Here is a 24,192-nt window from a genome sequence, read left to right on the forward strand (position 1 = left end):
AAAGATACATATAATATAGGGGGGGGGGGAGGGGATAAACCTTATAATAAGAGCTAGGTTATTCAACTTTGATATCTTTCTTAAGCAAAGGTTGGAACTCTCTTCTACAAAAAAACTGATAAACCTCAGTCAATTGTAAATTCCAAATCTAAGTTTGTGGATTTGCGTTAGGCAGGTGTGTTTAGGGATATGGGATCAAGGCAGGTAAAAAGGAGTTGTTACAGATTTCCCAAAGCTAACTGAAAGGTGAAATAGAAAAAAAGGGCTGAATGCCACACTCCTATTCCTATGTTCCCGGCTTTGTTGTAAATTCAGAATACTGTGCCATCACAAAATGCAGTATTTTTATGAAGAAAACAATCTAAACAGTTTTTCTTACACGGTTTTATGGGATTATACCTTTTGAACAAAGAAAAGTAACAACGCCTCTATTGCCCCAATTAAACAGCAGGTTTCAAAGCCGCATCTGAAATTTCATTGCTAGGTTTATGATTTAAAAGAAAAGGGAATTTTATTCTTAATTATTGGCGAACATATTACACCAACATACAAGATAGCATTCTACACATAGGGCCGAAAGCTTAAGAAACTTTTAATATTACGCATCTATTTCACCACAAATTACTTGAACAACTATTCATTTTGCAAGACTTTGCAAGAAGAACATTAAGCATACATCTGCTATTTACCTATTGAGTGACATTTTCACAGAACTGTTACGTGGAGCACCACGAGTCAAACCAGCCTCCGCTGAATCAGACTCTGCACGAGGAAGAATATTTGGAGACGGTCTGGACTCATCCCAATCATCGTCCCATTCATCATCCTCTGCAGCACCTACACAATAGCAAATCTAATATTAATGCAAAGAAACAGGAGTTATACAAATGTTCGCTACAAATGGAGTTTTACATGAGCACCAATTTTAAGAATATAGGAATTGTGTACAACCTTGCGTAAGCAAACAGGCTGTCAGAAACATTATTATGGTTTTCTTGTCATGTTCATGGATCATTGAGCAAAAACCCCAAAGGATTTAAATTAAACAAATGCAATTTCAAATATTGCTGTGACACCCAGGCGAGTGTGCAGTTAATTCCAGCCCCACAGGCTCCAGAATCTCAACACAAGTGAATTAACCAATACATTTTTATAAGAATTCCCAAAATCTTTGGTCCTTGGCTGTCCAATAATTACAGTCACTAGGTTTGTAAGTTGAAACACAAATACTGTTTATTTATACAGTAATTTCAATGGAATAACGTCAAACAAACCTACTACCCTCCCCTTTAACTGTCGCACCCTCTAACACACACACACACACATCAGACAAACAGAGGGGTGGAAAGGGGCAGAAATAATAAGGATTAACATTAAAAGGATAAAAATCCCTGCTTTTGATGATGAGTTATTTGCAACAGGCTTTCCTCCCAGCACGTTGAATGATCCTACCCTGAAACATCTTTTTGGGTTGTGGGGGTGAGACCCACACAGACACAGGGAGAACGTGCAAATTTCACACGGACAGTGACCCGGGACTGCAATCAAACCCAGATCCTCAGCGGTGTAAGGCAGCAGTGCTAACCATTGTGCCACCATGCTCCCCTCCAGCCCGAGTTTTAAACTCAATCCTGTGTAATTTCAATAAAATAACATCCAGTCTTACTAGGGAGAGAAAGGAGGTCCAACACTGGCTTTTTAGAGAGCATTCATCAGATCTTTTGAGAGTTGGAATTCCTCCATTCAGGCTTTAAAACCAAGATGAAACGCAAAGACCAGCCTTGGCATTCAGGGGAAACATTTCCAATCACCGCCGATTGCAGGGCAGAACACAGCCTTTTTGGCTCATTAACTGGCCATCAGCCAAGTCATCAAATTGAGTCAGCACTGATGTCAGCCAATCTGCAATCACCAGCCTAAAACAACACAGCCTTCTGGATCCTGCTGTTGGAATTAAAGGCACAAGCCACTTCCTTAAAGTCACAGGTCCAGTATTCTTCCATGGATCAAAATTGTAATAGCAAAAAAGAAAGAAAGGTGAAATAAGGGAATAAACAGGAAACAAATAGAGGGGAGGAGCCCATACACTATTACAAATGAAACAAAACATAAAACCAGAAAATGCAACTTCAAATTTTCAAAAGTTTGATTAATTTACGATTGAATTCAAGTCTTTAGAAAATGCCAAAAAAATGAAAATTCAATACAATAATGAGAGATAAAAGCAAATTACTGCAGATACTGGAATCTGAAACAAAAAGAGGAAATGCTTCAAAATCTCAGCAGGTCTGGCAGCAACTGTGAGAATGGAAAAGAGCTAATGTTTCGAGTCCAGATGACCCTTTGTCAAAGGGACTCCAAACGTTAGTTCTTTTCTCTCCTTTCAAATGTTGCCAAACATGCTGAGATTATCCTACAATAATATGAGAGTTCTGTTCAAACTTTAGAATGGTTGTAAGAACAAAAGGCCTGTCGCTGAGAGATTTTAGACAAAAAACATGGAACTCACTGCCTATGAGGATGGTGAAACTGAAGATGGTAAATGACTTCAAAAGGTAATTGGATTGGCAGTTGAGAAAAATAAACTTGCAGAGCTACGGGGATAGATCTGTGGAATTGGAATGACTGGGCTGCTCTGTAGAGGGCTGGCATAGATTTGATGGGTCAAATGGCCTTCCTCTGTAACATAATGACCAATGATTTAACCAATAAATCAAATCAACTGAATTTTGTAGGTGGCATAAACCTCTAGGATGAAACTCAAGAACCTTACAGTCTATTGACACTACTCAAATCAAATTGGCCAAGCTATTTAGCTTCTGGGAGTTAAATCAGATAATCCCAAACAGGGCCACAGGGATCAGAATGCTTGATTAAATCAGTGCCAATTGATTAAAATGTAAGCTGTGGTGCTGGCACGTTACCACTATCGTATACAACCAACACTCACTGCACTATTGAGTTATTGCATGCATCAGCAGAGAATACAATATTGCAAAAGCCTTGCGATACTTAAAGTTTTCCTGCATCGGTTGGAGATGCATTGTAACTACTAGAGATACTTAGGTCATTGGGCATAATGTGCTGTGCAACAATCAACAATGGTTACCGGGGAGGCGGGGGTGTCACGTGATGCGAGTGCAGGAGCAGCTGCGTTTTGGCTCTGCTCATCTTTTACTCGGTCTTTTCATCCTACTGCACATTTCGTATTTGTCTTTTCTTGGGTTGTACGGCTTGTGCTTTGTCCTGAGAAGTGTTTGGTCAGTGTTTGTCCATGGCAGCTAGAGTGGGCTGGGTTGGGGCTCTGCTTTCAGTAGTGGAGTTGCTATTGAGCAGGTTCTCGCTTCAGCGGTGCTGTGTGCATCGGATGATGGCTGCTGGCCTGAAATGTTGCCCCGGCTGAAAATGACAGCTCTGCGGCGCAGATCGTCAGGGCTCACTTCCAAGAGTTGCAGGGTAGTTTTATGGAGGGGATGGAGGCATGCCAAGCACTTGAAAGAGCATTTTCCCCAGCGGAAGCCTGCATCCATGTTAAGATCCTGCTACAGAGCTTGCTGTCTTGCTGGTTGGGTTTGAAAGGAGAGAGGACCGAACGGGCAATACCACCGGACCTGGTCTCTGGTAAGTGTTTCCTCACTGAGTTCGGAAATTGGCTGCCATGGTTCAATAATCTTGATTTGGAAGCTGGGCGTAACCGGTTCGATGGAGCACAATGTGTCCAGTCTTCAAGGCCAGGGGTTGGTTTGGCTTAACGATCATTGTCCTATTGTCCTACATTGTCCTATTCCTGACACTCGTCATGAGGGTATGGTCACCCCCAGCCGAGGCCAAAGCTATAGACCGCCTGGGTGTTGGTGAGGCAGCATGGGAGAAGTAATGGTGTCTCCTGCATCTGTCTTCGGAATCCTCGAGAGCTCCTGAAGAATACTCGTTGATCCTGTTTTACTCTCGGCTTTTGCTTTCTTCGTGCATCGCCTTTTCAATTTTAATTTAAGAATCTGTGCTATTACCCTTCATTGGCCGAACAGACTTCTTGATATGCTGGGGAGGACTGAATTCCGTGACTCTTCCTTCAGGTCATGTTTGTCTTTTCCCCTAATATGCGTCTCTCACTGCAGCGGTTTTTGGTATTATTGGAGCTAATAGAGTGTCTCGTCTGTTATCAGCGCAGACTGAAATGGAACTTGTATCCGGGGAAGTTGGGTGGCCTGGAGTATCCCTTATATGGTGGTGTTTTTGCGAGTTAGATTTCATAGAATTTACAGTGCAGAAGGAGTTGGGGGGGGGGGGGGGGGTCAGCCCTTCCTCCCCAGATACTCAATTGAGGAGCATCTTGATGGTGCTTCTTCTCCCACCTACGGTCTAACTGGGGTTAGAGCATTTCTCCTTTCCCTCCTTGCGGTGATTGGGAGTGGTGCATTCCCTGGATGGAGTTGGGTAGGTGTAGGCTCAGAGAGGTGTAGGTTTTGGGGACATAAGGTGGGAGGCCCTGAGGAGATTAAGTCCTAAGTATTTCTTTAAACGGTGCTGGGTTAGGGCAAGCCCAGTACCATGGTTAGTATCCTCTTGTCCCCGAGGATTGGGGAGTGCACGCCTTTGAGGGCACGTTGGGGAGGGAAGGGGGGGTAACTGGAGAAGCTAGGTTTGGCCCCCAGGTGTGTGGATATTTGGTGATGGGCTGAGTGCTGTACTTAGTAGATATCCTATTTCTTCCCTGGGGTAGGTGTGATGTCCCCTTGTTGATGGGTGGCTGACTCTCCTCCTCGTTGGTGTGTATTGGGCTGCTGCCCGAGTGGTTGGAGGTCTAGGTTGCATACTGATTCCCGGTTATCCAGGTCATTAGTTCTGATGTTCGTGCCCTTTCTTCATTTTCTTTCTGTTCTGGGAGGCCCCAAAGGTTGGGTCCTCTCTCATGTTGCCTTTGCCTTTCCCTCATCTACTCAGAAGTGAAGTTTAGTCCTTGTGTATGTTCAGGCTGGTTGGTATCGGTGTTCTGGCTGTTTCAGAGTGGGTCTACTGTGACGATTGGAAGGTGTTAGGAAAAGTGGATTATAAATGTAGTGGTCAACTTAAGGGTTAAAAACCTGGGGTTAGAATGAGTTTGAAAATAATTTTGTTCTGCAGGACCTGGGTGGTTTTAGAAACCAGGTGAAATTGATGAATGAATGTGTTTTTCAGTCTGGGTTAACGTATACCAGTTTGCCTGGAGAAATCCCCGTAGAGTTAATTTGCGTTGCAGCCTGCAGAGATCATTTGTTTTTTTATCTCAGGGAGATGAAGTCATTGCTGGGTGGAGCCAAGGAAGGTAGAGAGACATTTTGAGAAGCTGTGGAGAGAGGCAGTTTTGGAGAAAGCTGTTAGAGAGACAGAGTTTTGTAGAAAAGGTTTTGGAAGTGAAGTCTGATCTAGAAACCCATATGTTTATAGACCGCACATAAAGACAGTTTTCTTTCCCAGTAGGAGAGTTTGAAATAATATTTTAAAAGCAGAGCAGTCTTGTCTGAAGATCAGGAAGAGGCTGAAGCAAGACTGCTGAAGCAGCTAATTGAAGATGTTCAGCCAGAGACTGAAGGGGTTCTAACCAGAGCCAGAATCTGTTCTGTATCACAAGTATATGCCCTGCTGATTTAGAAGCTGGATTGAGAGCTATATGTTTCAAAGTTTTATCTTGTTGATTTTACTGGATTGTTATTGGTTATGTTCTGTGCTGGGTGGGGGTTAGATTTCATTGTGGTACCAACATAATCCCTTAGAGCTGGAGTTCACGTCAATTTTCTTTTTTTTTTAGTGCTGGGTAAGATGTTTCCATCTTGGCTTCTGCATGGGTGCAGTTGGGTTTGATATCCGAAAGAGGTGGCTATGTTGGGTTACTGATGTCTGTGAGATTGCTGGGGTTGAGGGATCTGTGTTGGTGTGCACCTGATCTGGCTGTGAGAAACTCAGCGTGGGAAGATTTGCACTATCCTGTCATGTCTTTAAGACTTTATCATAGTCTTCCTTCGGTCCGTGGTGGGGTCATGAGAGTAGTCTGGCTTGTCCAATGAGTCAGTTGTGATGTCGCTTTCCTGGTCCATTCGGTGCCCATGTATGTTGAGCAATTTCTTTGCTGTCCCTTATGTATGGTATTATTTTGTAACTTTGCTTTGTTGCATCAATTTCTAAAATGTTAAATCCTATTAAATATACTTATAAATACAATGGTTACCCATGTGAGACACCAGGAACCAAGGTTTCCAGATGTAACACTGAAGATCTTGATGGAAGTGGTGGAAAGAAGGAGTGATGTATCCTCAGCAGAGTTGGAGCCCTCAAGACACTTGCTCAGAAAACAGTGGCAAGTAACAGCAGAGAAAGGCTATATCAGGAATACATCTGCAAAACCATGGATGCAGTGAAGGAGAAACTGAATATAGTCATAGAAGTGCTTACGGTCACTGAATACATATTTTAATGTCATATCCTACCATCTGCATCACTAGCCTCAGTCACTGCTCAATTCATCACACTCCCAATTCCTATCAATCAGAGCTCATACAACTGACCACATCCAGACACACTTAACACTGCTGCAAGTCTCAAACCTACATTTCACATCTTGAACACACGGTCAACCATAGCAGTCATATCATCCAAATCTACTGCATGACATGCAAGGGCACACTTCCCACCCAACTGTAGGCAAAAATGGCACATTAACAAAGGCAATGCATAGCCAAAGGTATTGGCTAGAGGGGGGAAGAGATGCGTCGACATGATCTAATTCTACAACATGATAGTGTTGACCATTATGAGAAGGGCCATTGCTGAGGCCTTCACCAGGAGTGGGGTTGAATTAATCAATGATGATAATACTCCTTCGCTCATTCCATCTTTCCCTCATCCAAGAATCTGTTGTTGGTATAAGCATGCACTTCTTACCTTCTCCCGTGTCCTCATCACAACCCATCCTAGTCCCTGTTAGTTTTCAGACACCTAAGAATTGTAATTTGTGTAAGTGGGGGAAGAATAACTCGCAGTGACGTTGAAGACATTGTCACACAATTACACAGTCACAGTCATAAGTCAGAACTTAAAGGATAGCATAGAAGTGGGATCTACATGTGGAGAAACACCAGGCACAAGTGTGCTGGAGCCAGAGCAAAGGGGAAGGATTGCTCAGGGGTACCACACTAGCTGCTGAGGACAGAACTGATGACTTTATTGGACCAAACAACAGAAGATAGTTGAATGGTGTACATAGTCAACTAGCTTGATGAGCTGGAAAGCCGACCATAGAGCCTGCATTTGATGTCGAGGATCATGAAACAGTCCAGCACTAATTGTCACAGAGTTCTTCGCCCATCCTTTACGACACCAAAAACCTCCACAGCACACCTGCAGAACCTAACAATGATTTGAGAACCAATGTCTCAGCTTTCTTTTGCAACAAAGGCAGCATCCACCCAATGACTTAGTGCTGTCACACAAACGCAGATTGTTGCCACCATGTTCTGGAAACCACCATTCAAAATGGACATCCAGGACATCATAGCACTTCAGCACTCTGCTCTACAAGAGCAATAGGATTGCTGAGACATCACCCCAGGAGTGGTTCTATGGATAACCTGTTGTTCTCTCTCAACAGCAACATTTCTGATCACAACCCTGCCAGAGCCCTTGTCATTGCTGTCATCCAGCCAGGTCGCTGCCATCTTCACCCAGAGTTGCTTGTGGTCACCCTCCAAGGATTCCAGTCTCCTCAGCAACCTTCCACCAGCCATCAATTATCCACAGGGGAAGCACCTTCTAGGAGCAGTAGAACAAGCAAACACACATGGAATAGCACTAAGAGAATGCACAAAGATTATTAGTTGACTTGCGTATGCATTATGGCATCGCTTAATTTATAAATTTGGATTATAATGTGCATCTGGCATTGACTATTATTTTTGCATTGTGGGCAAGAGAATAATGCGATGATCAGTAACAGAAGAAAAGTAAGGACTGTGGCCTGTTGATAAATGTAGAATGGGGATTGAGATTACTGGCACCACTTATTACTTGTTTGTTCAACAGATTCTGGGCAGAAAGGAGCTGTCTCAGTTACAATTGCCCCCTCATCCTCCTCTTCTCGCTCTGCTTTCTCAGCTCCTTGCCAAATAGCTGGTTGAAGGGTTCTTCCTCCCTGATGGCAAGATTGTACAGCATATTGCATACCATGACAAATCTTGAGACCAACTCAGCAGAGTACCGGAGGGTTGTTCCATAGCAAAACATTGATGAGGGAAGGGCTGTGGATGTAGTTTATATGGACTTTAGTAAGGCGTTTGACAAGGTGGCACATGGCAGACTGGTACAGAAATTAAAATCACATGGGATTCGGGATGGGCTGGCTAGATAGATGCAGAACTGGCTTGGTTAGAGAAACAGTGGAAGGGTGTTTTTCGGAATGGAGATCTGTAAATGGTGTTCCGCAAGGATCAGTGCTGGGACTTCTGTTGTATATATAAATGATCTGGAGGAAAATGTGGGTGATCTGATTAGTAAGTTTGAGGATGACACGACGATTAGCGGAGTTGATGATTGTCCTGAGGATTTTCAGATGATACAACCGAATATAGATAGATTGGAGACTTGGGCGCAAAAATGGCAGATGGAGTTTAATCAGGACAAATGCGAGGTGATGCATTTTGGAGAATTAAATCTAGGTATGAATTATACTGTAAATGACAGACCCCTTAGGAACATTAACATAGAGAGGGATCTGGGCGTGCACGTCCACAGTTCCCGAAAAGTGGCAACACAGGTGGCTAATTAAGGCACCATAAGAACTAGGAGCAGGAGTAGGCCATATCCCCTCAAGCCTGCTCCACCATTCAATGAGATTATGGCTGATCCTTTGTGGACTCAGCTCCACTTTCCGGCCTGAACACCATAACCCTTAATCCTTCATAAAACTATCAATCTTTATCTTAAAAACATTTAATGAAGGAGCCTCAACTGCTTCACTGGGAAAGGAATTCCATAGATTCACAACCCATTGGGTGAAGAAGTTCCTCCTAAACTCAGTCCTAAATCTACTTCCCCTTATTTTGAGGCTATGTCCCCTAGTTCTGCTTTCACCCGCCAGTGGAAACAACCTGCCCGCATCTATCCTATCTATTCCCTTCATAATTTTATATGTTTCTATAAGATCCCCCCCCCCCCCCCCCCCCCCCCCCCCCCCCGCGCATCCTTCTAAATTCCTCTGGAATTAACCTAGTGAATCTCCTCTGCACACCCTCCAGCGCCAATACGTCCTTTCTCAGGTATGGCATGCTTGCATTCATCAGCCGGGGCATTGAGTACAAGAGTTGGGAAATCATGTTGCAGCTATATAAAACCTTTGCTAGGCCACATCTGGAGTTTTGCGTGCAGTTCTGTTCGCCACATTATCAGAAGGATGTGGAAGCTTTGGCGAGAGGGCAAAGAATGTTCACCAGGATGTTGCCTGGTCTCAAGGGTGTTGGCTATGAGGAGAGGTTGAATAAACTAGGATTGTTTTCACTGGAAAGACGGTGGCTGAGGGGAGACCTGATAGAGGTCGATAAAATTATGAGAGGCATACATAGGGTGGAAAGTCAGAGGCTTTTTCCAAAGGTGGAAATGTCAATTAAAAGGGGGCACAGGTTCAAGGCGAGAGGGGGAACGTTTAAGGGAGATGTGCGGGATAGGTTTTTCCACGCAGAGAGTGCTGGGTGGCTGGAACAAGCTGCCAGAGGATGTGCTGGAAGTAGGCACATTAGCAACATTTAAGATGCATCTGGATGGATACATGAATAGGAAGGAAATAGAGGGATACGGACCAAGTAAGGGCCAAAGGCTTTTTCTTTTAGTTAGGGCATCATGATTGGCACAGGCTTGGATGGCTGAAGGGCCAGTTCATGTGCTGTACTTTCCTTGTCCTTTGTCGCAATGCAGGCAGTGGAACAGCTGCTTCAGGATGCTAATAGACTGCTCATTTCTTGTGGCAACAGGGTTTCTCAATCATTGCCTATTATGCACAAGCGCATATGGAATTATGAACTATGTAGTCAGTGGATAACCTCTAATCGTAAGTAGCTACCCTTTAGCTTGACATAGTGGCTAAAATGCAGAAGACTGCTACACAATAAATTCACCTTGATTGCTGCCAGGATATCAGACATTTAATCGGCATGCTCCACTGCCTGTGAACACTAATGGTTGCATACAGAGTGTGTTCAGGTACATGGCAGAGATGTCATGAGGGGAACACAAAGTAATGTGCAGGAAGTCAATGATACCCAGCAGCCATAGGGAAGCCTAATCGTTGCAAACTATCTTGTGCTCTCTACCGACTTGTCTCTGTCAAGAAAGAGAGAGTTGAAGTTGGCTTTATTTGTATTGAAAGCCTCAATTACTTCATTTATCAGACATTTTACTGCAACCTGTGGGATGTTGCTTACATCTCCAGCATCACCATTGTAGGAGCCAGATGCATATAGCTTCAGTCACCTTGACAGCCACAAACAATGCATTCCTTGTCCTGCTCAGGTTGTTGTGGCTCTGACAGATGGTAAAAGTGAAGCAAAAAGGCCTCAAACATTGGTCTTTGTTGAAGTTCAAGCATATAACATTTTCTTAAACACACTATTTAGATATGGCCTTTGCAGAAGGCCATTCCCCACTTCGTTTTTTTTCTTGGAGCAGCTTGTGCTGCTCTCCATAGCCTCCGCCATAATATTTAAGAGGCCAGTATTTAATTAATGAACATGAAAAAGCTCAACTACTTTCCCCATTCCATTGAATACAGGATACATACTTCATAATCAAGGCAGGATTCGACATGGTTAATTAATTGCTCATATCTAACATATGAGCAACACATTCACCACCCTCCGAGTGAAGACGTTTCTCTTCATCTCAGTCCTAAATGGCCAACCCTGTATCCTGAGACCGTAGACTCTCCAACCATAGAAAACAACATCCAGTCTGTCTGCCCTGTCAGAACTGTACATGTTTCAGTGCGGCACGGTGGTGCAGGGGTTAGCACTGCTGCCTCACGGCACCGAGGACCCGGGATCAATCTCAGCCCCGGGTCACTCTCCGTGTGGAGTTTGCACATGGAGTCTGCGTGGGTCTCACCCCCTCAACCCAAAAGATGTGCAGCGCAAGTAGATTGGCCACGCTAAATTGCCCCTTAATTGGAAAAAATGAATTGGGTACTTTAGAACTGCATACATTTCAATTAGATCCCCCCTCATTCTTCCAAACTCAACTTTTAACCCATTCTCACCTCACACTAAAATTCTACTATCCCAGTAATCAGTCTAGTGAACATCTGCTGCAATCTCTCTATGACAAGTATATCCTTTCATGAGATAAAGACACCAAAACTGCACATTGAACTCCAAGTGTGCTCTCACCAAGGCCCTGTGCAGCTTCAGTAAGACATCCTTGATCCTGTACTCACGTCCTCTAGCAATGAAGGCCAACATACCATTTGCCTTTCTGTTTGTTGTACCTACATGCTTGCTTTCAGTGACTGGTGTTCTAGGACACCGAGGTCACTTTGTAGCATCAACATTTCCCAATCTATCACCATTTAAATAATACTCTGCCATTCTATTTCCCCATCCATAGTGGCTAACTTCACGTGTATCCACATTATACTGCATCTGCCATGCTGTGGTGACTGTGGCAGCTTTCTGTCTGTTAAGACGATGGTTTGCATTGTGGTGGTGAATGCACGTTAAACATCACCAGGTAAGGCCCACTCCGGCTTGACAATCTCTGTTGCATTTGAAGCAGTAGAAGGCAGTGGGCTGAGGGGTTTTCTCTGGACCTTCTTCTCGGGCAGCTGATCTTTTTATTTCTGCTTGCCTCTTCCAATACCTTCCCAGTCAGCCTCCAGAGGCCATGGCTGTCAGTGACATATTTGCCACCTTCATACCTTGCATGCACCCTACTAGTTACGGGCGAAAAAACATCTTACAAATTTGTCAAACACTCTTTCCCCTTCAAAAAACTATAATGACTCACAGAAAATCTAGGATGATCAGTCAGTGCTTTTTTGATTTCCTCAATAATCAATTCCAATATTTCCTGATGACTGATGTCAGGCTAATTCCCCCACTTCCCAGCTCCCGCTTTTCTTGAATTACAATGTTACATTTGCTAACTTCTAATCTACTGGAACCGGTTCAGAAAATAGGGACTTTTGGGAAATCGTAACAAATGCATCCATGATCTCTGCAGCTCGCAATATTCAAACCCTAGGGTAGAAGACCATCAAGTCCGGGCGGATTGCCAGTTTTTAGTCTCCTGATCTTTGCAAATATATTTTTTCTGTTGATGTAGTTTCTCACTCTTATCAGCCCTATGATTTTCCTCAAATTCGGCATATAATTTGCTCTTTTACTGCGCAGACATATATAAAATAATTGGCCATTGTTTTGCCACTGCCTCATTCCTGAAAATAATTTCTCTCGGGGGATAACATTTAATTTTGGTGTTCTTCTGCTTGTTTTATACTTGTAGAAGCTCTTACAGTGTGTTTTTATATTCCAGGCTAGCTATAGATAATTCATTGCACCATAAGAATATTTTGATTAAAATCAGGAAAAGTTGCTAAAACCTGCAAACATAGATTGCAAGAAACGGAATTAAGTGAAAATTAACAAAAGCACGTATGATTAAAGCAGAAATCCAAAGGAATATTTCACCAACACTTTGGTGGTAACTGAGAAGACGAATGCAGCTGAGGAAACAAAGTGCAAACTGAGAGTTTGATGAGTGGAGGAGTTTGATGAAGGAGAGGCGGGGAGGTGGTGTTTGTTTTCTCTTGTTATTCTATCTTTCTCACCCTGTAAGAATTGATTCTTACTCTACTACTGGGAAAGGAGTTTGGTGAGTATATGTTGCCTATCCAGTCTTAAGCTTTAAAATAGTACACAAATTGGTTGTAACGTTAATAAAATATATTTTAATATGCAACCTAAATATGTGCATAATATAATAAAGAACAAAGAAAAGTACAGCACAGGAACAGGCCCTTCAGCCCTCCAAGCCTGTGCCGACCATGCTGCCCGTCTAAACTAAAATCTTCTACACTTCCGGGGTCCGTATCCCTCTATTCCCATCCTATTCATGTATTTGTCAAGATGCCCCTTAAACTTTACTATCGTCCCTGCTTCCACCACCTCCTCCGGGAGCAAATTCCAGGCACCCACTACCCTCTGTGTAAAAAAATAAATAAATGAATGAACGAATTAATTCAAATAGCTTAAGGATGGCAGAACAGGTGATGCGTCAAAGCTGCAACATGTGGGAGCTCCTGGACAACATTGTTAGCCAGAGCAAACACATTTGAAGTAAATGTTTGCATCTCAAGGAACTTTGGCGGTTGAGCTGCAGACTCTGCGACAGATCAGGGAGGAGGAAGATTACCTGGATATTTTTTACCAGGGGGTAGTCACACCACTTAGGATAGAGTCTTCTGACTTGGTCAGCGATCAGGGCCAAGAGGATGTGACTCCAAGCGAAGCAGGTAAGGGAATCCAGAAATCAGGACAGCGAGAATATCAGTCTCTACAACTGTCCAATATGTTTGAGTTCTCTCATCATTTCTGGAAAGGAGTGGGGGAAGCAGCGTGGATGAGCTGACTGACCATGGTACCGTGGTACAGTAAGCCATTCAAGTAGGGGCAGAACAAAAAGGAGTGCTGTGGTAATAGGGGACGGTATAATTGAGGGGGACTGAATTTGAAAGGGTTAGAAACCAACAGGCTCACATAGGCTGCTGCTTGCTAGCTGGTAAATTCTTAAAGACAGAAAACGAATAATGAGAAACCAGTTGCTTCACCTCAGACAGTCTACAGATACAAGGACCCTTAATATAATAATTGTAGAGAGACAGGAATCACACAGTTCGCACAAAAAATTAAATTGATTATTTTACAGAAACACTGGACAATGAAAGGGGAGTAGGGTACACCACAGCTCAGACATATCTTTATCATACTCACGTCAATTAGTTAACAGATAAGTATTGACAAATGTGTGCTTGCCGATATAATTAAACATACATGCCCCACTTATGATTGGTAATTATACATTATACCTTATGTAATCCTAATTATTAGTTGTGAATGGACATAGATAACTTCTAAACAAATGTATTCTTTTGATTGGTGTTTGTTAATTCCTTGAAAGATAAGTAAATATATAATTACTCTGTATTTCCTATGATCGGGGAGCTGGAAAGCCATCTAGTAGATGTTAAGCCCCTGCTATAGCTGAAATAAAGTTCTGGAACTGAAACTCTAAGTGTTATCTGGTCAGTTGAGGAGTGAGGATCATTATAGTCTATTGGTGTGACACTCATACAACAACATTGTTCTCTGCAGCAAAGAGCGAGAGTCCAGGTGGCTATGTTGTGTGCCTAGTGCCAGGGTTTGGGACATCTGCTCTGGGCTGAAGAGGAACTTGCAGTGCAAGTGGGAGGATCCAGCTGTCGTGGTCCATGTACCAAAGAGGAAAGAGGGTCTGCATAGAGAGAATGAGGAACTAGGCACTAACATAAAGAGCAGAACCTCAATAGATTATTACCCAAGCTGCATGAAAATTGGCATGGGGTACACAAAATTAATAGCTCAAAGACTGGTGTGGAAGAAGCGGATTCTTAGTTTATGGGGACACTGGCATCAGCAGATTAAAGTGGGGCTGTACCATCGGGATGGTCTACAACTGAACCGCGCTGGGACTAGTGTTCTTTTGAGTCGTATAATTAGGGACGTGGAAAGGGCCTTAAACTAAATAGTGGAGGGAAGGAATCAAATGTGAAAAGATGTGCGGCCAGATTCTCTGTTCCTGAGACTAAGTGTTGATGCCGGGCAGGATTCGTGGACTTCTTACGATAGCAAAACTGGTGCCACACCTGGATCAATCCACCGACTGTTGAGGGGCTAGCACTGGCGCCACGTGGAACATGATCGATTACAATGTAAAACGGTGTCGGATTCACCAGGGTCACAATTGACACTCGAGAGGCTGATAAGCTGCAGCTGCATATTAGCACTCCACTTCCCACATCCCAGCCAACAAGATGGCACTGGTTGCGCTGGAGTGCGCCCATCCCAGTACCCACGGGTATCTAGGAGGGGTGGCCTGGGGGGCACCCATTCAACTCGAGGCGTTAGGTTCACAGTGGGCAGTCAGAGGCGTGCGCAACCGCGTGGCTGCCTGGTATAGTGCAGCAATGGTTTCCTTGCCCGTCCATCCTGACCCCACAGTTCACCTCACCTCCTGGCCATCCCCCGCTATGCCCCAGGGCCTAGCATAAGCAACCCCTCACCCAGGCCAGCGGCACAAATGTCAGAATAGTATGGCGATGTTAGACACTTTCTGTGTCCCCTCTCTCCCCCTAATCAGCCACAGCGCCTGTTGCACAATTTTTAAAAGCACAAGTGAACGGCATCTTCAGGAATTCCCCACAGTAGAGGTGAAGAATCATGGAGGCCCCGAAGAATACTGGGTCAGGGCCGGTAATGATATGCCAACCGCATTTAATGTACTGTGCCGAGTGGAACGCACTTTTAGTGCTGTCGAGGCACCGGAGAATTGTGATTTGGCGTGAAGCTGGCGCCGGCCACGATTTCAGCGTCAAAATCCTCCCTATTGCATTTTGCGATTCCGTAGTTGGTGACGGAGAATCCTGCCCGTGGATATCAAAGAGTAGAGACATGGTAAGAGAAGAAAATTGTAAGAGAGGAAATGATGGTCAGAGAATGGCAGGAAAGGACAGAGATATACCAACAATCAAGACTGGATGTTACAAAGTTAGCAAAAAAGACAAAACAAATGTTTTGTTATGAATGCTCCGCGTATTCAGATACAAAGTAAACAAATCCATAGGAAGGAGTAACATGTACCATGGATGGAGAGCCTATAGACATGCAGTGCTTGGATTTGATATGGGTCTGCTAAGGTGTACATCAAAAGTTTATTGAGGAAAATAAAAGCTCATAATTTTTGGGGTAATATATTAACATGGACAGAAGATTGGCTGGGTGGCAGAAAACAGAGAATATGCATAAATGGGTCTTTTCCTGATTGGCAAGATGTGACGAGTGGAGTCCCACAGAGGTCTGTGTTAGGGCCTCAACATCTTACAACTCACATCAATGACTTTGATGAGGGGGGGCGAAGGCATGGTAGCTAAATTTGCAGATGACACGGGGATTGGTAGGAAAGTATGCTGTCAAGAGGACATAAATATGCTGTGAAGAGGACATGGGGGCGGGATTCTCCGACTCCCCGCCGGGTGGGAGAATTGTTGGGGGTCGGCGTGAATCCCGCCCACGCCGTCCTCCAATTCTCCCGCCCCCACAAAAACCGGCCCGGCGCGAGTCTCACCACCCACCTCGGAGAATGGCGGGTTCCGGCACGACTCAATGGCCGCCGGGGCCACCCGAATTCTCCGGCCCGCGATGGCCGAAGTCCCACCCGCCTGTAGCCGGTCCCGCCGGCGTAAATTAGAGTAGGTCTCTTACCGGCGGGACCTGGCGGCGCGGGCAGGCTCCGGGGTTCCTGGGGGGTCGCGGGGGGATCTCGCCCCGGGAAGTGCCCCACGGTGGCCTGGCCCACAGTTGGAGCCCACCGATCCGTGGGCGGGCCTGTACCGTGGGGGCACTCTATTCCTCCGCATCGGCCGCTGTGGTCCTCCGCGATGGCCGATGCAGAGACGAACCCTCTCGCGCATGCGCGGGGATGGCGCCAGCACGCACTGGCGCTCCCACGCATGCGTCGACTCATGCCGGCCGACGGAGGCCCTTCGGCGCCGGATGGCGGGGCGCCAAGCCCCTATCCTGGCAGGGCGTCAACCACTCCGGGGCGGGCCTAGCCCCTGAAGGTGCAGAGGATTCCGCGCCTTTTGGGTGCCCGACACCGGAGTGGTTCACGCCACTCTGTCCCGCTGGGACCCCCCGTTCCGGGAGAATCCCGCCCAAGCTGTTTTCAGATAGATATAGATAGGTTGAGTTAGTGAGCAAAAATATGGCAGGTGGAATATAATGTAATAATAACGATCTTTACAATAACCTTTATTGTCACAAGTAGGCTTACATTAACACGGCAATGAAATTACCTTGAAAAGCCCCTCGTCGCCACATTCCATCGCCTGTTCGGGTACATAGAGGGAGAATTCAGAATGTCCAATTCACCTAAAAAGCACTTATTTCGAGACTTGTGGGAGGAAACCGGAGCACCCGGGGAGAACGTGCAGACTCCACACAGACAGTGACCCAAGCCGGGAATCAAACTTAGGACCCTGCCACTGTGAAGTAACAGTGCTAACCACTGTGTTACCATGCCGCTTGCTAAGTTATTCACTTTGACAGGAAGAATAAAAAAAGCAGAGAATTACTTTAACGGAGAACAACTGCAGAGTTCCAAGGGATCTAAATGTTATCTTGCATGAGTCACAAAAAGCATGCCGGTACAGCTGGTAATCAATAAGGTGAAAGCAAAGTTATTCTTTATTTTAAGTGGTATTGAACATAAAGAATGTTTTACTTCAGTTATATACGGTATTGGCGAGACCACATCTCGAATACGGTGTGCATCGAAGGGTGTGAATAGCATGGAGGCGGTTCAGAGGAGATTTACTAGATTGATACCTGGAATCGGCAGGTTGTTTTATGAGGAAAGGTTGGACAGGCTGTGGTTGTTTCCGCTGGAGTTTAGAAGAATATCGGGTGACTTGATTAAAGTAAACAAAATCCTGAATGCTCTTGTCAAGGTGACCATGGAAAGGCTGTTTCCTCTTGGGGACGAGTCCAGATTTAAAATTTGGGGTCGCTGTTATAGACAGAAGTGAGAATTTTATTCTCTCAGATGTTTGTGCCACTTTGAAACTCTGCCTCAGAAGGCAGTGGAAACAGGGTCGATGAATATTTTTACGGCAGAGGTAGATTGATTCCCTTGCCGAACAAGAATCTATGGTTACTGGCCATAGATGGGACTGTGGAACTCAAAAGGGTAAACTATCCAGCCGTAATCTTATTGAATGCAGAGCAGGCTCGGGGGGGCTGAATGGCCTATTTCTACTGCTATTTTGTATGCTCGTATGCATAAAATACATGTGAATGCCCAGGAGAAGTAATAGGCTTTGCCATTTAATAACATATTTACATAACATCTTTTGAAGTCACAAGTTCATAATTTACCATGATTATTCACCCCAGGCAATCACAATTAAAACAATTTTTGAAAATATTTGATCTCATGTTTTGGGTTTAAAAAACAATTGTGAACCTACTGATATTCAATATGGTGATTTGTCAGGAACGAGACACACAGCAAAAAATGCTTAAGTAGGAGCTAATGACCCTGTAAAGCAAGGGAACAGACTGAAAACATAGCTGTATACTGATTTCTAGATTTGACTATAGCACTGGACAATGTACAAATGTACACGCAGCTCACAGGAAATAGATCAGTTCAGTTTACAACAGTTCAATTCTCTATTTTTCAGAGGAATGCTTCTAAAGAACGTGCAGGTATGCAGAATTAAAATATATGTCCAAAGTAAGCCAGTTAGATGACAGTGAAACTTTTGCTGACTTCTCATGCAGTAACTGGAGTGAGTACTACATTCATGGTGTATGTAAGCTTCTACTAAAATACAACAGCTGAACATGTTTAAATGTTAATAATTTAGTATTTTTGTTATTAAACAGCCATCCTCGTTCTAGCTACATAAGCAACATACCACTAGACATCAAATGGTGCAGCATTTTAGTAGAGCAATTGTTCTTCACGGACTGATGGAAATGTGAAACTGCAACACAAACCCTTCATGCATCATTGTCCCACTCACCCCTCCCCGAACCACCTTACAGGTCATTATTTTCAGGCAATGCCCTTATACTATTCATCTGTTAAAGCTATCAGCAGCCTCAAACACAAATGTAAAATAATGATACAGAAACACACAGAGCAGTGCAGCAGAAAGTCCTCAGCAATCTAGTTTAAAAACAGATGCAAGTCTGAACATTAGAGAACTGTACTGTAAGTTTACTGCCACTGACCTGGGCCCTGGTAGGCCTGTGGATGACCATAGCCAGTAATGTCCCAACTGTCTGCAGTGCTACTTTTCTGTGCATTTGAACTTTCTGTGTTTGTCGGCCAGTTTACCGCACTCCAGGCATTTCCACTGTTACCTGCATTATTCGCGCTCCAAGTCCCAGCTGAACTAGTATTCCAGTTGAACCAGGGATCATCTGCGTTGTTTGTCTATTAAATCAATGAAGAATCACAAGAATTACTGAATTTATGAAACATAATAAATTAATCAATACGATTATATTCATAAAATAGCTGATGTCACCATCTCTCAAGCTAACAATGTAAAATATGACAGCAGCTTCTGGCGACCACCTACGTGCTGTAAAATGTTTGCGCAAATGCCTATGCCATAAGTTTCTGTCCTGTTTCCCATGCTCCTCCATATTCTGGAGTACACAAGTGTCCTGTCTTTAGACTTAGCATTGGAATATATCCAAGGGCATAAACTTGTGGCATATATCCAAAAAATACACCAGAAAGAAGAGCCTGCCTATTCACATGTTAACAATTTTTTTTAGCACCATACTTCTCAATTACTGTCAAACAACATTTCTGGCACTAAAATTAAGCTCTATAACTGCAGAGGTACATTCTTTCATATTTTAATTATTGTTGGAGATTTAAAAATAATTTTCATTTGTTTTTGTCTCTCATCTCTCTTTATTCATTTTTCTTTCCCATTTTATTTTATTTTACATTGAATTAAACATTCTAACTTACACTTCCTGCTTTAGAATCTGTGGCTCAGTGTGAATTCTTCAATCAGATTGGTTAAAAAAAACACTTGTTTGCCCCATTCACACAGATCCCCTGAACTGTACATTGTGCTGTTTCGGACTCCATCCCCCACCCCCACCGACAGCAAGTTGTTGCTCTGGAAATTGTCAACAGAATGAACTGTGAACTTAATTCGCGTACCATGGACCACAAAATCTGAGTATGTCAGACATTTGCTGCTTTCAGTATAATGTAGAAAACCATAATGCTCATGATTAATAACTGCCAATCATAAGGTCATTCATATTTTAACAAGCTTCCTCAATGACGGAGTGAGAAAATGTACTGTACAGTGAATATTAAACCACCAGAAAAACCTGGAAAGCAAATCCCAAATTCCGCGATAAGTTAATTATAACAATACAATAACAAGGTGCTACAACTGGCCATGGCCTTCTTCAGCTTCTCTTTACTCAACCATATTTGGTGGAATCTTCTGTTCTGGAATCTAGGTTCAGTAGTAGGCACTGAAGTGGGGGTGATATGGGGGCTGGCAAGGTGGCCTTTTAATGAGCATGCAAGTTTTGTTACCGTATTCAAAAGAGGTTCCTGATATTGTTCGTCGGGAAGTTCAACCCTCACCGCCTTTAAAGTCCTAAGGACAGAACTGCAAAACTGATTTTTGGCCTCACAGCAAATTAAGAACCCCACCCACCAAGCTTCCTGCAGCTGGCCGAAACAGAAAATTCTGCCCATTAGTGACATCCAACAGCACTTGTGTAAATGGATGGCAAAATTGGCCATTTATGCATCAAACAGCATATGCTGTGAAAAGGTAACCTTTCCTTTATGACAAATCTTGGCATTACCCACAGTAAGCCAAGAAAGAAAATATTTTCAAGTATTCCACAAACAGGATTGGAACAAGTTCTGCACCAGTTTGAACAGAATTATTACAGAGTAAGATGGGCTTCAGGTGATTACAGTTGGGAAGAGGTAGAAAAGAGGAAGGGAGTTGAATGCCTGACGTACAAACATTTCATGATGGAAATATTAAAAATAATATTTTTAAAGGAACTTTTTCTATTCTTTCAAGGGATGTGGGTTTCGCTGGCTGGGCTAGCATTTATTGTCCACCCTTAATTTCCCTTGAACGGAGTGACTTGCTAGGCCACTAGAGGGCAGTTAAGAGTCAATCATATTGCTGTGGATCTGGGGCCACATGTAGGCCAGACCAAGTAAGGATGGCAGATTTCCTTCCCCAAAGGAAATTTGTGAACCAGATGGGTTTTTGCAACAATCAACAATGGTTTCATGGTCATCATTAGACCTTTAGGTCCAGATTTATTTTTATTGAATTCATATTTCACCATTTGCCACGGCGGTATTCGAACTCTGGTTCCCAGAGTATTACCCTGGGCCTCTGGATTACTAGTCCAGTGACAATATCACTACTCCATTGCCTCCCGAAGAAGCTATGCTGTGCAGTCAAAGGCAAAATTTAAGATGTTTGTTTCAATGTCTCCATCATTCCACAAGATGCACAGCGTAGTACCTCACCAAGAGACTTTGAAGTTGATTCAACACATTTTCATTACTACCAGGTGTCTCAAAGTGCTTTACAATTAATTCAGTACATTTGAAGTTTAGTCACTGTTATAATGTAGGACATGCAGCAGCCAATTTGTGCTCAGCAAACTCCCATAAGCTACAATAATAATAATCTTTGTTGTCACAAGTAGGCTTATATTAACACTGCATTGAAGTTACTACAAAAACCCCCTGGTTGCCACACTCCGGCACCTGTTCAGGTACACAGAGGGAGAATTCAGAATGTCCAATTCACCTAACAGCACGTCTTTTGGGATGTGTGGGAGGAAACCGGAGCACCCAGAGGAAACCCACACAGACACGGGTAGAACGTGCAGACTCCGCACAGACAGTGACCCAAGCCAGGAATCTGGAACCCTGGCACTAGAACATAGAACATAGAACACTACAGCGCAGTACGGGCCCTTCGGCCCTCGATGTTGCGCCGACCTGTGAAACCATCTGAAGCCTATCTGACCTACACTATTCCATTTTCATCCATATGTCTATCCAGTGACCACTTAAATGCCCTTAAAGTTGGCGAGTCTACTACTGTTGCAGGCAAGGCGTTCCACACCCCTACTACTCTCTGAGTAAAGAAACTGCCTCTGACATCTGTCCTATATCTCTCACCCCTCAATTTAAAGCTATGTCCCCTCGTGTTGGTCATCACCATCCGAGGAAAAAGACTCTCACTGTCCACCCTATCTAACCCTCTGACTATCTTATATGTCTCTATTAAGTCACCTCTCAGCCTTCTCCTCTCTAACGAAAACAACCTCAATTCCCTGAGCCTTTCCTCGTAAGACCTTCCCTCCATACCAGGCAACATCCTAGTAAATCTCCTCTGAACCCTTTCCAAAGCTTCCACATCCTTCCTATAATGTGGTGACCAGAACTGCACGCAGTACTCCAGGTGTGGCCGCACCAGAGTTATGTACAGCTGCAGCATGACCTTGTGGTTCCGAAACTCAATCCCCCTGCTTATAAAGGCTAGCACACCATATGCCTTCTTAACAGCCCTATTAACCTGGGTGGCAACTTTCAGGGATTTATGTACCTGGATGCCGAGATCTCTCTGTTCATCTACACTACCAAGAATCTTGCCATTAGCCCAGTACTCTGCATTCCTGTTACTCCTTCCAAAGTGAACCACCTCACACTTTTCCGCATTAAACTCCATCTGCCACCTCTCAGCCCAGCTCTGCAGCTTATCTATGTCCCTCTGTATCCTATAACATCCTTCAGCACTATCCACAACTCCACCGACCTTCGTGTCATCTGCAAATTTACTAACCCATCCTTCTACACCCTCTTCCAGGTCATTTATAAAAATTACAAACAGCAGTGGCCCCAAAACAGATCCTTGCGGTACACCACTAGTAACTGAACTCCAGGATGAACATTTGCCATCAACCACCACCCTCTGTCTTCTTTCAGCTAGCCAATTACTGATCCAAACCGCTAAATCACCTTCAATTCCATACTTCCTTATTTTCTGCAATAGCCTACCGTGGGGAACTTTATCAAACGCCTTACTGAAATCCATATACACCACATCAACAGCTTTACCCTGATCCACCTGTTTGGTCACCTTCTCAAAAAACTCAATAAGGTTTGTGAGACATGACCTACCCTTCACAAAACCGTGTTGAGTATCGCTAATCAACTTGTTCTTTTCAAGATGATTATAAACCCTATCTCTTATAACCTTTTCCAACATTTTACCCACAACCGAAGTAAGGCTCACAGGTCTATAATTACCAGGGTTGTCTCTACTCCCCTTCTTGAACAAGGGGACAACATTTGCTATCCTCGAAATCTTGCTATCACTAGCAACACTTGCTATCACTGTGAAACAACAGTGAAAACCACTGTGCTCCCATGATAATGTCAAAATAATCTGTTCCTTGTGATGTTGAGGATTAGAAATTGCCCAAGACGCTGGGGATAATGCTCATGCTCTTCTTCAAAAGAGTGTCATGGGATCTTTTAGATTAGGAGATTAACAAGATAAGTGTCCAGCAAGTACAAGAGAATGTGATGGGACAATCAGGATTATGCTTGTAATGAGCCAGCGCACAGTGCCTCAATTAGCTTTTTGGAGAATGTCAAGGGGAGCACAGAGAGAAGTTATAGGTTTATCTGAGCGGGTATCTTGTCTGGAATATGGCAAAAGGGCAGGAAAGTCAAGGAGGACTGAAGGATTAGGGTATGTAATTGGGTGGGCAGAGTACCAGGAAGGAAGAAGTGAAAGGAGGTATAACAATTGAAGAAGAAGGTTTAGGAGGAATAAAGAGAAAAGGTAGAAAATGAGAAAAGATGGAAATAGAGTGATGTTTTCAAATCCATGGCAGTAGCCAATACGCACACACAAATTGACTAGGGGAAATCTCAAGTTGCATAGCCCTGGTTACATAGAAAATTGTAAAAAAACAGACAGGAAGAAGTCCAGAGTTAAAGTCAGAAATTGTGGTGGAATAATTATGTCCTAGGTCTGGGGGAGTTGGCATGGAAAATGGTCTAACATTTGCCCCAAGTTTGGAGACAGATGAAGTGAATAAAGTCACAGAGTTATTTGAGGTAGAAGGTTGTTAGATGCATTGACTGAGGTATTTTTGTGGGAATGTGGATGGAGGAGGTGGACAAAGTCAGTTGCAGAATCAGAAATGTTGGCAAAGTTGGTGTCCAAACCATAACAACCAGAAACAGCAGAGCATAGTGGAGTAATTTTCCAGCTAGAAATAGACTGAAGCTGGAAAAAAATCAGTATAACCA

The 24,192-nt window shown here is 43.8% G+C and overlaps 1 protein-coding gene across 4 annotated transcripts in view; it reads right to left on the minus strand.

Moving 5' to 3' along the window:
• Window positions 1-24,192, minus strand: part of snx9b (sorting nexin 9b) — a 179,085-nt gene that overhangs the window by 88,339 nt on the left and 66,554 nt on the right. For 3 of the 4 annotated variants that reach the window (XM_038808302.1, XM_038808283.1, XM_038808292.1), the window contains 2 exons: window positions 19,071-19,275; window positions 690-837 (listed from right to left, as the gene is read on the minus strand). In XM_038808302.1, coding sequence (XP_038664230.1) covers window positions 690-837; window positions 19,071-19,275 — 353 coding nt within the window. The remainder of the gene's footprint in view (window positions 1-689; window positions 838-19,070; window positions 19,276-24,192) is intronic. The other variant, XM_038808277.1, reaches the window with a different exon arrangement.

This window comes from Scyliorhinus canicula, chromosome 1 (genome assembly GCF_902713615.1).
Source record: "Scyliorhinus canicula chromosome 1, sScyCan1.1, whole genome shotgun sequence".
Lineage (NCBI taxonomy): Eukaryota > Metazoa > Chordata > Chondrichthyes > Carcharhiniformes > Scyliorhinidae > Scyliorhinus > Scyliorhinus canicula.